This window comes from Ursus americanus, chromosome 10 (genome assembly GCF_024610735.1).
Source record: "Ursus americanus isolate L20-20 chromosome 10, mUrsAme1.1.p, whole genome shotgun sequence".
NCBI lineage: Eukaryota > Metazoa > Chordata > Mammalia > Carnivora > Ursidae > Ursus > Ursus americanus.
The window spans coordinates 3,871,517-3,886,653 of NC_142136.1; the positions used below are offsets into that span (position 1 = coordinate 3,871,517).

Here is a 15,137-nt window from a genome sequence, read left to right on the forward strand (position 1 = left end):
CTCCTTAATCAGACTTTTCTTTCATGCAGGAAGTACAGGCCCATCTTTGGAATGTACACAATTTCACTAAATTCCTATGATGTTATAAAGGTTTACAGTCAATTCAGAAGGTTATCCAGCACTTGTATTTCATTCCCACACGTACACTTGGGCGCTGCACAAACACAGACTGGGTAATTTTCAGAAACGCTTTGGACACCAAAGGGTAGTCATGTGGGTTGTAATTTAGAGAGAAACAAACAAACAAAAAGCATAACTGACATGAAGTTTAAGCCATATTCAAGCCTGGGCGGTATTATTTCACGAGACAAGAAATCACTTATTTTTAGGATTTAAGACTAAAATAAACATGTGAATTAGAAATAGTTGGACTTGAAATTTGCATGGATATCGTAATATTGATTCCCAGGTGCTAACTGATTTGGAAGAGTTGCACCTATCTAAAGACATGCAACTTAGAATGTATTCACTTAAGCTAAGATGCAAAGCCAATTTACACGAAGTAATCTAGGATGCCGTCTAGAAATTACACAGCCTGCTCTTTCACAAAGGATCATTTTAATAAATGATTGCTTTACTCTATAATTTAAATTGGAGACTATTGTTCCTTGTCAGTACGATTAGGCCCACAGATCCCATCATTCTATTAGTTAACCTGAGTCTATTTTATAACCATGTTGTTCTATAATTCTCTAATTCTTATGTGTCAGTAGTCAGTATCTGACAATATCTGAACAAAGATAATTTATGCTCTTCTACCCAACTCGACTGAAAATGTTAAATTATACTGAGCTGCGTGGTAGAATTCTGCAGGTTCTCGGTATATACTTTGAGCTTAATAAACGGTTATGAATTAGAGTCATTAATGAACGTCTATGTCACCATAGATCTGCTGCAGACTGATTTACTGTACATTCTTCACAAAGAGAAAAATCTCCAGAATCAGGCGTAGGAATCCAGAAGGGCAGACAGAGTTTTTTAAGGACCTCTTTTTCAAAAGCAGAAAGTATAAGGAAATTACATTGATCTAGATTAAACAGAAGTCCCTCTCATTTCTAAATGAGGAATCACATACTAAAATGTCCAGAATATTCCCTAGTGAACACCACCATGGCAGAAATAACCCTGGCCTGCAGTTACGGGTCAAAAGGGTAGTGACAGAAAACCAAACACAAATAGCACAATTCTCTCAGGGCAATGGGTTTCTAGATCTTCAATGTCTGAACTTTTGGAGGGCACCATTTTAGGGAATAATCTAAGCTAACCAAGGTCCTCAGACACTTTCAAATCTCAAACTACCGAATGAAATGCAGAGTCTTTCTGCAAATGCACGCACAGCGAGCTCTGCGTAGGAGAGGTTCTAGAGGGCAAGGCGTGCACTTCCCAAACTTCACTGTGAAACGCACACCGAGAGAGAGGGTGCTGGGCAACACGGCCAACGGTGTGTGTCCTCACACACACGCAGCAAAATTTACAGGGTCCCGGTGACACACACATGGTGTATCCACATTAAATTCGTTTGATATTATTAGAGTAAATTAATTTAGGTAACTTGGGATAATTAACTGTATCTTAGGTGTGCCAAAAATACAGGTATCTTACGCATGCACTCATTCTTTTTCTACATAGAAAGTGAACTCCTACTACGTGGCAGGCTCTAAGATGGTGTCTCTGAATTCAAGGGACATGCACATGGCAGCCACATAAGGTATCGTGAATAAAGGACTAAGTGACGGAGGCACCACGGCCCAGTCTGGGGTGATACGTGTTCAAAGGTGGCTTCAGCAAGAATAAGGAACAGGGAACCTCTAGGAGACTGGAGAAGAAAACACCAGCAGGTATGACTGACAGGATACTGTGATCGTGGTGGCAGCAGGGAAAGCCTGGCATCGAAGTGACAGCCAGGTTTCCAGTGTGGAAATGAGAAAGTGACTGTGCCATTTGTTTGGTGGGTGACCTGGGAGGGAATGCTGGAGAAATGTACATTCCGTTCCAGCCCTGTCTTAGGGCCAGGAAGGCTGGTGGGCAGGGGTCTACACGGTAAGAAGGGGGTCACGTGGGGTTAGGACAGGGTGTGACAGCACATGGAAGGGACCGAGTCCTGGGACTACTGAGTGCAAGCCAGCACAGAGGGTAGGACCCCACAGCCCCTCAAGTAATGGGGCGCATGTAAGAGAATGACTGGATTATTCTAGAGTTATTTCCTATAAAATGATGAAATTGGAGGTTTAGCCCTGCAGGTGGAAACTCAAGAGCAGCACACTTCTGAGTTCTGACCATTTTCCTGATTAGTTACTGATCATCTCTCTGTCTGTTCCCACCCCCTAGGGGTTCCCACTCCCATGCAGGACCCTTCTAGCAGTTTCCGAGTTGATTCCTCCAGTCTACTGTGCCAGAGAAAACCTGCTAACAAAACTCTCCAGAACTGCGTGAGACAAGCACCTGCAGGTGTGTCTTTGGTAAAATTTCTGAGTTTTTCTGAGCCTTTCTCTTAGCTGCTCAGAGGCCTTTCCGGTTCCTCCTTGACTCCTGACAAGATTTTAAGTGGATGAAGGAGCACGATGAGGTGTCTTCATAAAAAAGTAAGTTTTACTGAATGTAACTTAAAATCAGCTCTAAATTGGGTGAAGGGACTCAAAAGGCACAATCTCCCAGTTATAAGATAAACAAGTCCTGTAGATGTAACGTACAGCACGGGGACCGCGGTGAGCACCACTGCTCTGTGTATTGGAGAGACGCTAAGCAAGTAAAACTTAGAAGTTCTCAGCGCAAGAAAAAAAAAAAAAACTATGTGTAGTGATGTCTGTTAATAACACTTAGTGTGGTGACCATTTTGCAATCCATATCCCTATCCAATCACTGTGCTGGGCGCCTAAAACTGACACGATGTGGTAGGTCACGAAAATCAACACTGGGGGTGAAGGTGTATCACCTGCCCGTCAATGTCACTAACACTTCCTGTTACCGATTCTTTTACATACATTGATACATAATAAATAAATAGTATTTGTTATCAGCTCTCAATGATCCCCCCAAAAAGGTGCTTATTGGGCCAAATCCTTCAAAGGTATCGATACACCAAAGTGGCACTTTCTTGGCAAACAACAACAATCTCTAAGTATATTACATGTTTTCAATCCAGCTGTTCTGAGCAAATATAAAAGAGTATGTTCAAAATATTTGAAAATGTGGACAAGAAAATAAACCTTCACTTGAGCTGCATTAATTTGTACCAGACAATCTTTTTTTCCTTTTATTTCTACAAACCCTGACCAATTTACAGTCAAACTACGGTCCTATTACGATGTCTCCTTTTCCTTGTAAACTACAGGTTTCTTGGCTCAACGTAGTCTCCAACCCAAATAAGAAACTTACATGTTTAAATTTGGAATCAAAGACGGGCCTGCTGGAGCCGGATCTGCAAGTGAGGTGTCTCAGGATTTGTTTGCTGGCCTCAGACTTGCCCGATCCTCTTTCCCCACTAAAAGAAAATAGAGAGAGAAAACCTAAGTTTACTGTTTTGCAGAATGTAATAAACAATCCGATGAGCAGAGACAATTCTCAGATACAGAGATGGTGAGGGGGTGACAGAACAACCTTTAATGTGTGTATGGTATCATCTAACTCTTCCCTTGATTTGTTCATCCGCAATATCTAGTACACATGTACTATGTCACCTGCCCTATGGTGTTCTGGATGCTGCGACGATGTATGAATTTAACGCAACGTCTCTAGATGCTGGACGTCACATCGGTGGGATGTGAGTCCGCCATCCAACGTCTCACAGGGTAGAACCACACACGTAGGTGAATTACAGCAGACAGACATCAGGCTGAGAAGAAAGACACCATCCAGTTGTCCTCAGCTTCGTAAATGAAGGTAAGTGTGGTGGCCCCCAGGGACGGCCTCCATGGCAGGGATGCAGGTGTCTTAGAGCTATACCACATGACCTTGCTAAATCTTTCGGAGCCTTCCAGACTCATGAAACCTTTCTATGCTTCCCTTGTCTTCTCTTCAAAATGAACATAAAGCAAGCAACTCCTGAAACGAAGCTGTTGAGACGGTCAGATGTGACCAGGTGAGGAAGGCGCCTGGCACGTGGCAGATCCTAAAATGGCCAGGTGCCTCTTGAGGCTGCTGTCAGTCTGACGTTCTGCGCGTTCCGTTTTCCTTCATTCTAGGGACCAACGAACACTCACCAAACTTGTTATTGATAAGGAGAGTACTTTTGATATTTCTCAGGTATACTCCATAACTCATCTAATCTTTTTTAAGGTTTTCATTTATTTATTTTAGAGAGAGAGAGAGAATGTGAGTGCATGTGCATGTGAGCAAGCAGGGGGAGGGGAAGGGGGGAGAGAGAATCTCAAGCAGACTCCCTGCTGAGCATGGAGCCTGACTTGGGGATGGATCTCAGGACTCTGAGATCATGACCTGAGCTGAAACCAAGAGTCAGATGCTTAACCAACGGAGCCACCCAGGCGCTCCATAATTCCTCTAATTGTTATAAATAATAACTATATTATATTTCTGACCTGAGATGATGGAGGATTAAAAATCCAATTACTGATATAAAATAAAGTTCTTACTGCTTCCAGATAGAATGCTCATGAAAACAGTCTTTATTCATGAAAACAGTCTTTATTCATCTGATAGCTTAAAAATTAAAAATATATATAAAACTCTTTACTAGTGCTGATTTCTCAGGCTTCTCCCCTGATCATTTGTACTAATGAATTTGATTAAAAGATGTTTGTCAGAAAAGAAGGAGCTGACATTTGCTTCTTTTATTCATGTCTCACGTTGTTAACAAATGCTACTATTCCCCTCCTCTACACTGACCATAAGTATTTTAACGACCTTTAGAGCAACCACACTAGCAGGGTAGCAGGTGACAAAGACCTACCCAGGATAACGACCTCCTTTTCTGGGTTCAAAGACATTTGCTTTTAGCCTTCTAATTTCAGAGAACAATTTAGCTCTTTCGTGGTGGAAATTTAACTTCTACACTTGTATTTAGTGTTATAAATATTCTCTTACTTAGCAAAATAATTCGATGTTTCATAAATCTTGTTTTTGTAGAGATGCTGTTCACATTCGTTCAGGGATAGATCTTGAAAACAGCATTTTCCTTTTAAAAATAGTGCTCCTTCCTGTAGATGAAACTTACTGAGGGCCGACTATGTGTCCAAGTCTATGTTAGGCTGCAGGGCTAACGAGGTGAAAAGATACTGCTCCCTGTGCCATCACTGGGGATACTCTCAAGTAAACACTAAGCACATGAGTGATGTATGCCTAAAATGCAGCAGGGCACAGCGAACAAGGTGCCCACAGGTGAAGGAGCAGTGTGCCCAGAGATGGAAGAAACCAGGAAAGACTTCCGCATGAGGTGGGGGGTGAGCTGATTCTTGGAGAAGGGGTAGAATGGAAGGCAGCGATTATTCAACAAGAAAATCTCAACCAGCGCTTCCCAAGCATGTGCGATGCAACCTGAAACGGGGTGAGTCTACAAGGTGGATGAGGCCAGCAATCTGCGGACATGACGACCCCAGGCACCTGTGAGGGTGTGTAGCTGAGCTCCTCCCTTTCCCTCACCACTGCACACACTCTATCATGACATGTAGGAGTAGAGAAAAAGATCAGTTCTCTTAGCTAGCTAAAATCCCATACATTTTAACTATCTCACAAAATCTCAACATGGCCATATTCCATTTAAACTTTGAGTAAAATACAAGGAAATGAAAGAACAAAAATGATACGGGATATGATAGTTTGGGTTGACTCTATAGGATATCACATTAAAACTAGAAATCCTAGCTCACTGTGTTCAAGAAACATCCCTTGACCTGCAAATCCGGTCTACGATTCAATGAGAAATTGACCAGAGACCTTGGGTGGGGCCAATCAGGGACCCATAAGAATTTTAGAGCCTTGTCTGCTAAATCTGCACACGACAGAGGCAGACCCTATACCGCATACTTCACAAGTTACTTGTATGTTCAGCATATAACATTAATTTAGATTTGCTCCACACGCTGTTAGGATAATGGATTTTTGTCACATGCGCTCTAACAATTAATTAAAACCATCTATCAAGCCTTCAGAAAATTAAAGATAAGATAGATTATGGTGAACACCAAACTCTCAGTTATAACCCAGGACAAAGATCTGAAAATTATTAAAAACTATTCCTCAAGATGAAGCCTAGTGTGCTAGTGGGGCCTATACTCAACAACAAAGTGAAAAATAAAATTAAAATTTGAGAATAAAATTTAAAAAGTCCTGCCCTAGTCCTAGGTTATAGGATGGCTGTTCCAGGCATATTTGTGTTTTGAACTCCAAATCTTAAATTATCCTTTGTAAATGCTGGTTGTAAGTTACAATAGACTCTCTTGGGGCACGTGGTTGGCTTAGTCTGTTAAGCACCCAACTCGGTTTTGGCTCAGGTCATGATCCCAGGATCGTGAGATCGAGCCCCACGTAGGGCTCTGTGCTCCCCAAGGAGTCTGCTTAAGACTCTCTTTCCCTCTCCCCTGCCTGTCCCTCCTGCTCTCTCTCTCAAATAAATCTTTTAAAGACACAATAGACTCTCAAAAATGATCTTTAAGTAATGTATTTAGCTGACTTCTAAATTTACTAATTTCAATGAATTAGTGTAATAAATGCAGAAAGCCTTTATCTTAGGCAAGAGAAGCCACATAAAAACATCAATCCTGAAAGAAGAAAGAGAATAACTAAAATAATAAGTCCTTGTGATCATAGATTTGCTCTTCATTTCTTGAAACCTGAATGAAGACATTTTTTTTAAAGAAAAATTGGTTGATACATGGCATTATTAGCCTTTAAAAATGCCCCAAAAAACACTTCTTCTTCAGAATATTAACAAGTCCTACTGGAAAAGCAATTCCATGGGCAAATTCACGTAGAAAGCATGGGGGGGGGGCGCCTGGGTGGCACAGCGGTTAAGCGTCTGCCTTCGGCTCAGGGCGTGATCCCGGCGTTCTGGGATCAAGCCCCACATCAGGCTCCTCCGCTATGAGCCTGCTTCTTCCTCTCCCACTCCCCCTGCTTGTGTTCCCTCTCTCGCTGGCTGTCTCCCTCTCTGTCAAATAAATAAATAAAATCTTAAAAAAAAAAAAAAAAGAAAGCATTGTGTTAGAGATAAACAGGTTTATTTACTGAAAGAACTTGCTAGATACTGTGAAATCTATAACCAGCAGATTCCCAAAGGATACAATTCATTGTCAACTCAGAACTTTCCTATGGACCAATGTCTTTCAAAAGAATTAAGTGGATTCAATAAGAACTTAGGAAAATCCATGGACTTGTGGCCATCATTTTAGGGAAGCCCGGGGTGGGGTGCTGGAAAACTCCTTGGGGTGGCCTCAGGGGGCCGGCCATGCACTGGTGGGTAAGCTGCTTTCAGGCCCAGAAGCCAGACTAGGGGCTCCCATCCTACATAGATCTACTGGACCCTAGACAAATTAATTACCATTTACTAATTCACACTATTGGGCTCACATCCCAGATTCACTATTTACTAACTAGAGACCCTAGACTAATAAGTTACTCCTCCTAATACACAGTCACCTGACACATAAAATCGTGATGCTAATAATAATACCTATCTTGTAAGATCGCTAAGGCAACGGATAAGAGAATATGTGGAAAGCATCTCATGGAGGGTCTGGCACTTACTAAGTTCTCAAAAAACATCAGTTGTTATTACTGACCACACTGGTATATATGCCCCACAGTCTCATGATTTTTTAAAAGTGTTCCCCTTTTTGGTCAAAGTTAGACTAGACAACTGGACAGATAAAGCAGATGAAAACACAGCTGCCTGATTCAAGAACAGCTGGGGCCACCCGTGCCCCAGGGCCTCCCTTACCCTGGGGACACTTCAGAACAAGAGTGAAAATAACCACTGGCGTGCTACTTTGAAAACCAGGACACTGACTTTGCAAGCCATCCATCTGACCTCTCCGGAACTTCTGATCACATTGATAGTGTAAAAGTGTAGAAATAAAGTGCTTACTTAAGTATTTAAATGTCTTTTGGGTTCTATCCAGGTGTCCACGTTTACTATCTTTCATTTCACTTTGATGAGTTGGGCAAAGTGTTGTTGACACATTCAGTCTCCAGCCAACACTACTGATCGTAACTTGGGCAAAGCCTTGAGGATGTCCAGAAGTCCCCTCTGCTAGAGGTGACCCCTAACACGGAGCATAATTCTCAATGGTGATCTTATTTTAATGCCTAAATAATTCTTTAATCCTTTATCAATACACAATCACATTTCACCTCTACGCCGTGTGTGTGTGTGTGTGTGTGTGTGTGTGTGTGAATTTTTGCTCCAATGTAAATCATTGTTTGGAGCATCTTGCTATTTACGAGCTCCTGTTACCATGATGTTTCAGTATAAAATACTTCCGGATGCACACTTTTGGTAAAATACAAGCTAAGGTAAATACCTGGAAGCAGATGGGAAAACCCGCAATCGCAGGGTCATAATTTGGACCTTGAATTTTGGACCACATCACAGAGTGGGTGCTAATAGTGGGTGCCTTTCTTTCCCGGGGATTCCCGAGGTTTAAAAGCAAAAACACTCTGGTTCTAAGTAGTAAATCTTCAGAATGAATTGAGTTTCAGGTTAAGCGTGTTGATATTGATTCCGCCACACTTGGAGCTATTTCTAAGAACAGAGATGTTTCTCCTTTGTAACAAGTCAAATTACTTTATTGCGAAGACACTGGCCCGCCAGGTGCTGAGGAGTCATAAACGTGAGCCAAGGAAAGGAGGACGGTCTTGCCCAAGCCCCCCGCACATCAGCGCACCGTCGGAGGGTGGGCGGGCGAGGGGCAGGCGGGGGGCAGGCTCACCTGAGAATGAAGCACTGGGGCCGCTGCTCCTGGAAAAGCCGGTGAAAGGCTCTCTCGGCGCAGGAGAAGATGTGAGGCGGCAGGGTGGAGCAGGGCTGGCCCGTGCTGCTGAGGTACAGCTGAGACACCTGCCGAGCAGGGCGGGAGGCAGACATCGGTGAGAAGGTTCCAGCTCCCCCCCCCTCAGAACACAGCTGACTTATTTCCAGTATTCAAACGCCGGGGAAGCCCGATGTCTGAGACCCATTTGTAACCGCAAAACGTCTGGGAAATTATGCCCTTTTCAGCACGTTTTATGTGTTCACAGTGATAGAACAGGGGCGGATGTTTGCTCCTTCATTACGTGGTTCACAGGCTCGAAATCACCGTGCCGTCCTTAAGCAGAGCAACTCACACAAACCCAAGGAAGTAAGGTGAACCTACGCTAATTTACATCACATACAGTGTCGCTCGGCAACATGTCATTTCAGGAACCTTAAGACAGAAAGGGTTTGTAATCTGAGTAGAAAACAGCTGCAGCTGAAACACAGAAGAACTTACAAACTTCTCAGAAAAACAAAAATGAACTTAATTTCAGTGACATAGTGATTGATGAGGATTGCCATGGTGCCAGTGTGTTTAGTCCCTTTGAGTTTCTAGTAAGTTCTACTACATTAGAATAAACACTGAATGATAGGGAGATGTCTGAGTCAGGAAGAAATATCAGACAAACTTAATTTTTCTTTTACAAAGTGACAGGCCTGTAGCCTCAAGGCTGTCAAGGGCGGGAAGCTCACCAGAAGATGGACGGGTACGCCTGTCCTGTCATGGCGGCCTGGGTCTTTGGTTCTGTGGGCATTACCGGAGGGCGATGGGAAAGACCTGACGGAGGCATCGTGACTGGATGGTCACAGTGCATCAGGAGCAGTTTCCTGATGGCAGGGGTGGTACAGAGGTTACACTGCGAGTGAACGCCTCTGTTTGCAGGAAAGGCACAACACACGTATTCAAGGCTGATGGGACAGCATACCAGCAAATCATTTGAAAATGGTTGGGGGAAACAAGTGATTTGTGCTATTTATCTGCAAATTTTTCATATGCTTGAAGTCATTTAAAATCATGGGGGGAAATAACTTTTTTTAAATAAAATAAGTGACCTACAGCTATAAGAAATAATTGGATGAATCTCAGGAACGCAATGTTGAGCGGAATCTGTCAGACACAGGAGAGAACATTCTATAAGATAAAGTATAACACCAAGTAAAACTGAACTACACCATAGACGTCAGGTCAGTGGTGCCTTGGCCAAGACGCTCGTGATCGCAGAGGGGAAAGAGCGGGGCTTTTGGAGTGTGGAAAATGCTCTCGGTCTGAGGGCTCGTGAAAATTCATCCAACTGGACTCTTAGAAACCCTGCTCACTGTATAAAAAAGCCAGAAAGCCAAAATCCTTAAATACCATGGTTCTGGTGCAGACACAAGAAGAAGAGATCACTGAGACAACCTAAAGAACTCAACCCAAGCCCACACATGGGTGTCAATTTAGGGTACAAAATGGGGCTGTTTCATGCATTAGTCATAAAGGATGGGCTGATTACTAGTAAAGGAAACAAACACTGATCTCTATCTCATGCCTTGTGTAAAAATGAATTCAAGATGAATTTAAATCCCAAATACAAACAGCAAAGCATAAAACATTTACATAAGTAAACAGAATAATACTCTCATGATTTTGGAATAAGGAAATAGGGGTCCCAGACACAAATTATAATGGGCAGGATCACTCGATATCAAAACAGTACATTTGACAATTGCTGTTCAACCACAAACATCTGTATGTAATACAATAAAAATCAAAGACAGAGAGGAGATTAAGCTACGTGTACTATCAATACATTAGCAATGTCTTATAAACGACTCCCACAAATAAATAAAAAAGACTGGAAATAAAATAGAAAATTGGACAAAGAATACAAACAGAAAAGAATAACTAATAAATATGAGAAAAGAAGCGGAAAACTCTGGTAACTAGGGAAATGCCATTTCAAACAGGAAGGTGACAGATATAAAATACTGGTAACTTTATAAACAGTTTAATAATAATAACAATGGCTTACACTTGCTATGAGCTTGCTGCTGTTCTAAGTACCTCATATGCATCCAATTCTCTTAGAAATCTATGACTTGGGTATGAGAATGACCTTCCTTTTTAAGGGTGAGGAAATTGAAGCGAAGAAGTTAGTAACTGGTCAAAGTTCACACAGCTAATTAGTGGTGGAACTTGGTTTCAAAAGAAAGTTTTCTCCAGCACTAGAAAAATGCACCTGTACTATGCAGAGCTGTTCTCACTGACTGGAACAGTGATTTGGTAACAACTTCTAAACTTAAGGTGGGCTTGACCAGGAATCTCTGAAAAAACTATCAAACATTAGCAAAATGCACACATGAAACGGTTCTTAGCACTCTTTGTAAGAGCAGAAAACATGCCAATAATTTAAAAATCAGTATGGGGTTTAATGGATGAATATAACGGATTGTGTTTTAATATGATAAAATACTATAGGGCATTTAGAATAAATTATCGAGAACTGAAACTATCAGAATAAAAAAGCACAAAGACTAACAAAGATTTGTTTTGTAAAAGGATATAGTCAATATATCTGAATATATCAGCAATATATCTGAGTGAACTAAAATGGAAAATAATGGTATTTGCAGGTTTTTTTCCTATGTACAGTAGTCTCCCCACTTTACCCGTGTGCTCTATGTTCCAGGACCCCCAGGGGGCACCCAAAACCACAGAGGGTACCAAACCCTACATACACTATGCGTTTTCCTATACATACCTAACTATGATAAAGTTTAATTTATAAATTGGGCACAGTAAGAGATTACAAATGATAACTAATAGCGAAACAGAACACTTACAACAATATACTGTAATAAAACTTGTACAAGCGCAGTCTCTCTGCCTCTCTCAAAATACCTTCTTGTCCTGTACACACACCTCTTCTTGTGATGATAAAAGATGATCAATTGTCTACGTGATGAGATGAAGCGCAGTGAATGACACAGGCATGTGACGCAGGGTCCCGCTACTACTGACCTTCTGATGCTACATCAGAAGTAGGATCGGCCCCCCGTTGACCCTGACAGCGGGTAACTGAGACCATGGAAACTGAAACCACAGGTAAGCGGGACAACCATATGTGCCCATGTATAGTGAACATACAAAAGACTGGATGACGGGCGCCTGGGTGGCTCAGTCAGTTAAGCATATGACTTCAGCTCAGGTCATGGTCTCAGGGTCCTGGGATCGAGCCCCGTGTTGGGCTCCCTGCTCAGCAGGGAGTGTGCTTCTCCTTCTCCTTCTGCCCCTCCCCCTGCTCCTGAACGCACTCTCCTTCTCTCTCAAATAAATAAATAAAATCTTTTAAAAAAATGACTGGATAAAAGAATAATAGTTTCGGGAGAGTGGTTGTCATTGCTTATGAAAAGGAATTTGCCTGCGTTCATAGCACACTACACCATCTAATCTAAGACACCATATAATTAAAACAAAGCTTTATTTTCTGTTCTACACAGAAAAAAACATTACAGTTGAAGTAGGGTGTGATGTTTCTTAGCACACTTTTCTAGCTGCATCCCAATCTCAGGAGTGTACGTGAACAAACAGGACTTCTTTATTTGAGATCTTTTCTGATTTTTGTATTTTTTAATTATTCCAGAATGTAAAATGGATATCAAAAGAATTAATGATAGTGATGTATACATTATAATTCATAAACCACCCAGGGAGTTCTAGCCCAGCTCTATTTTCTTGCAGGACATACATCTGCTCCTTTCGAACACTTGCACTAACACTAATACAAGCCCAACACAGGCCTAATCAAATTTTAACAGAATGCCCTTAAGCTCCATCTGTAAAATCTTGCTGAGAATTTCATTAGATGTTACAAACAAGGTGAGACAGAAGAGAGCCAGGAGCATATGTGACTCCTACTCTGTTTCTTCAAAAGTCCTCAGGGTCACATCTTCTCTTAAGGCCAAGTTGTACTAGACATGAGATGTGTAAGGGATCTTGGGTGTCTAGGTCTTTTTCGTGATAATCAAAGTAATCACATTTCTCAGACCCCTTCTCTTACACGCCCTCTCCTTTCCATACAGTGTTAGACTTTATGTTGTAGAATATTCCGTTGCTACCACCTGGTAATGCTTAGCTCGATGCTGATTCTAGGCTTTATAAGTAATGTAAATACAAAATAATAATGCTAATATAATAGTGCATTTAATTAAGATAATAATCAATTCTACTTCATTATTTCTATCGAAGCTTGAAGATTTTCACCCATGTGGTTTCAGTTTTCCGACAAGCCACGTAACCTTCAGATTGGTTATCATTGCTGCTGTCATTTTCATTATTACCGTTACTACATGTTCTCACTGGGTCCAGCAACTACCCTCAGCAGCAGCCACTCCCTTCCCACATGCCTCCTCTCTCCCTTCACCTTCTTCTCTCCCCATCTGCATCACCTGGGAACAAGAGGATTCTGGTCACTGGAAATTTTAAGTGCTTGACTGGAACTCGTGGGTGAGAGGACATCACATCAGTCCCATTCATGGGTACCTCCTTCTGCTTGGCTCTGCTTCCAATGAATAAGGTCTTTTTTTGTTTTTGTTTTTGTTTTTTTTAATGAATCACCTCCCTCCTACTTTCCACCATGCATGACACCTGTCAATCAACTGCCAGGAGATTGCAGAATCCTGCTTCTTCTGCTTTCTGAAGCCAACCATGCAGTCCCACAACTGATGACAGGGCTCCCCAACTGTCCATGTCCCCTAAACCATGAAACCTCCTTGATGTCAACGGCTTGACTTGCAGAGGCTGTTGGCTTCACAGCCTGGTACGGATATGTCACTCTACTTGCCTGATTGGATTGCCTACTCATTATCTGTACAACTACATATAGATGACATATTCTGAAAAAAACACTTCATTTTTAAAAAGGATCACATATAATAATAAACAAAATTCCTCTGGGCTCTGCATTTGTGCTGCTGAGAAGAGTCCGTCATCATTTGCTCTGGGGTTGCACATCCTGGATTTAAATTCTGTCCCTCCCACTCACGGAAGACTTTAGAAAATTTGTTCCTTCTACTTAAGGCTTGGCGTTTTCACCTCCAATGTGGAAATTATAATTCTTATCCTGACTGCCTTGCCTTTGTTGAGTAGAAGTGATGATAAACGTAGAACTCATTGCAGCAGGCCTGCCACGTGATAAGCCCGAGACAACACCAGCTCCTCCTTCCAGCCCCTCTTGTCCAGGGGTGATACACTGTGCTCAGTCACCCCAGCTATTCGCCCAACTCGAACATGCAGTGGGAATATCAGGAGACCAACAGCAAGCGGAATCTGAAAATGAAATGAAGCCCTAAGCCTGACACCCTACACGAGATGCCGTTCTACACAGTGGGAGAGCTTAATCCGCCACCAATAGAGGACAAGGAGAAAATGGGTACTGATCGTTTCTGTATCCTTGTGTACTCGAAAATATAATCTGGAGAAATTATCTCCAGGTCTTTTATCTGGAATGCCATCATTATTTTGCACATTGAGATTTCCAGGACATATATCTTTGGTTTGTGAAGTCCACAGTAAAGGGGACAGTGAGAAATATCTGAGACAAGTCTGACATCAGCGTTGGAGGGGGACAACGCGTACCCACTGCTGACGCGTCCGCTCTCGTGACATTCATGTGTTCACTGGTTTCCACAATGACACAACCACCAAGATGTCTGTGCTTTCTAATTACTACCTCAACGATGCATTAGACCTTTTTTTTTAAATGATTTTTTTTATTTTTGAGAGAGAAAGAGCATGCACCAAAAGCAGGGGGAGGGGCAGAGGGAGAGGGAGATGCAGACTCCTGGCTGAGCAGGGAGCCCGAAGCACGGGGCTCGAGCCCAGGACCCTGAGATCAAGACCTGAGCCGGTCAGGGGTTCAACCAACTGAGCCCCCCAGGGGTCCCTAGACCTGGTTCTTCAGTGGCCGCCATCTGCCCTGTCATTGTAGTCTCCCCATCCCTCCTCCCTTCCTCTCCCCCTACCCCTTTCCCTGTCCTCTTCTTCCACCACCTCCTTCCTCCTGCTCTCCCTCCTTCAGTGCTTTCTACTGTTTTTCTACCTCATTCTTAAACTTGGTGTGAATCCTAGAAACCTTATAAAATGAAATATCTATGTGAATTATTCCTAATCTTGCGTCCAAGTTAGAACTGC

At 42.4% G+C, this 15,137-nt stretch overlaps 1 protein-coding gene across 2 annotated transcripts in view; it reads right to left on the reverse strand.

Annotated features, from left to right (window-relative positions):
* The window catches only part of MYO16 (myosin XVI), a 580,200-nt gene that overhangs the window by 265,775 nt on the left and 299,288 nt on the right, over positions 1–15,137 (reverse strand). For both annotated transcript variants that reach the window (XM_045772942.2, XM_087864977.1), the window contains exons 13-14: positions 8,883–9,010; positions 3,376–3,481 (exon numbers count right to left, since the gene is read on the reverse strand). In XM_045772942.2, the coding sequence (XP_045628898.2) occupies positions 3,376–3,481; positions 8,883–9,010 (234 nt within the window). The remainder of the gene's footprint in view (positions 1–3,375; positions 3,482–8,882; positions 9,011–15,137) is intronic.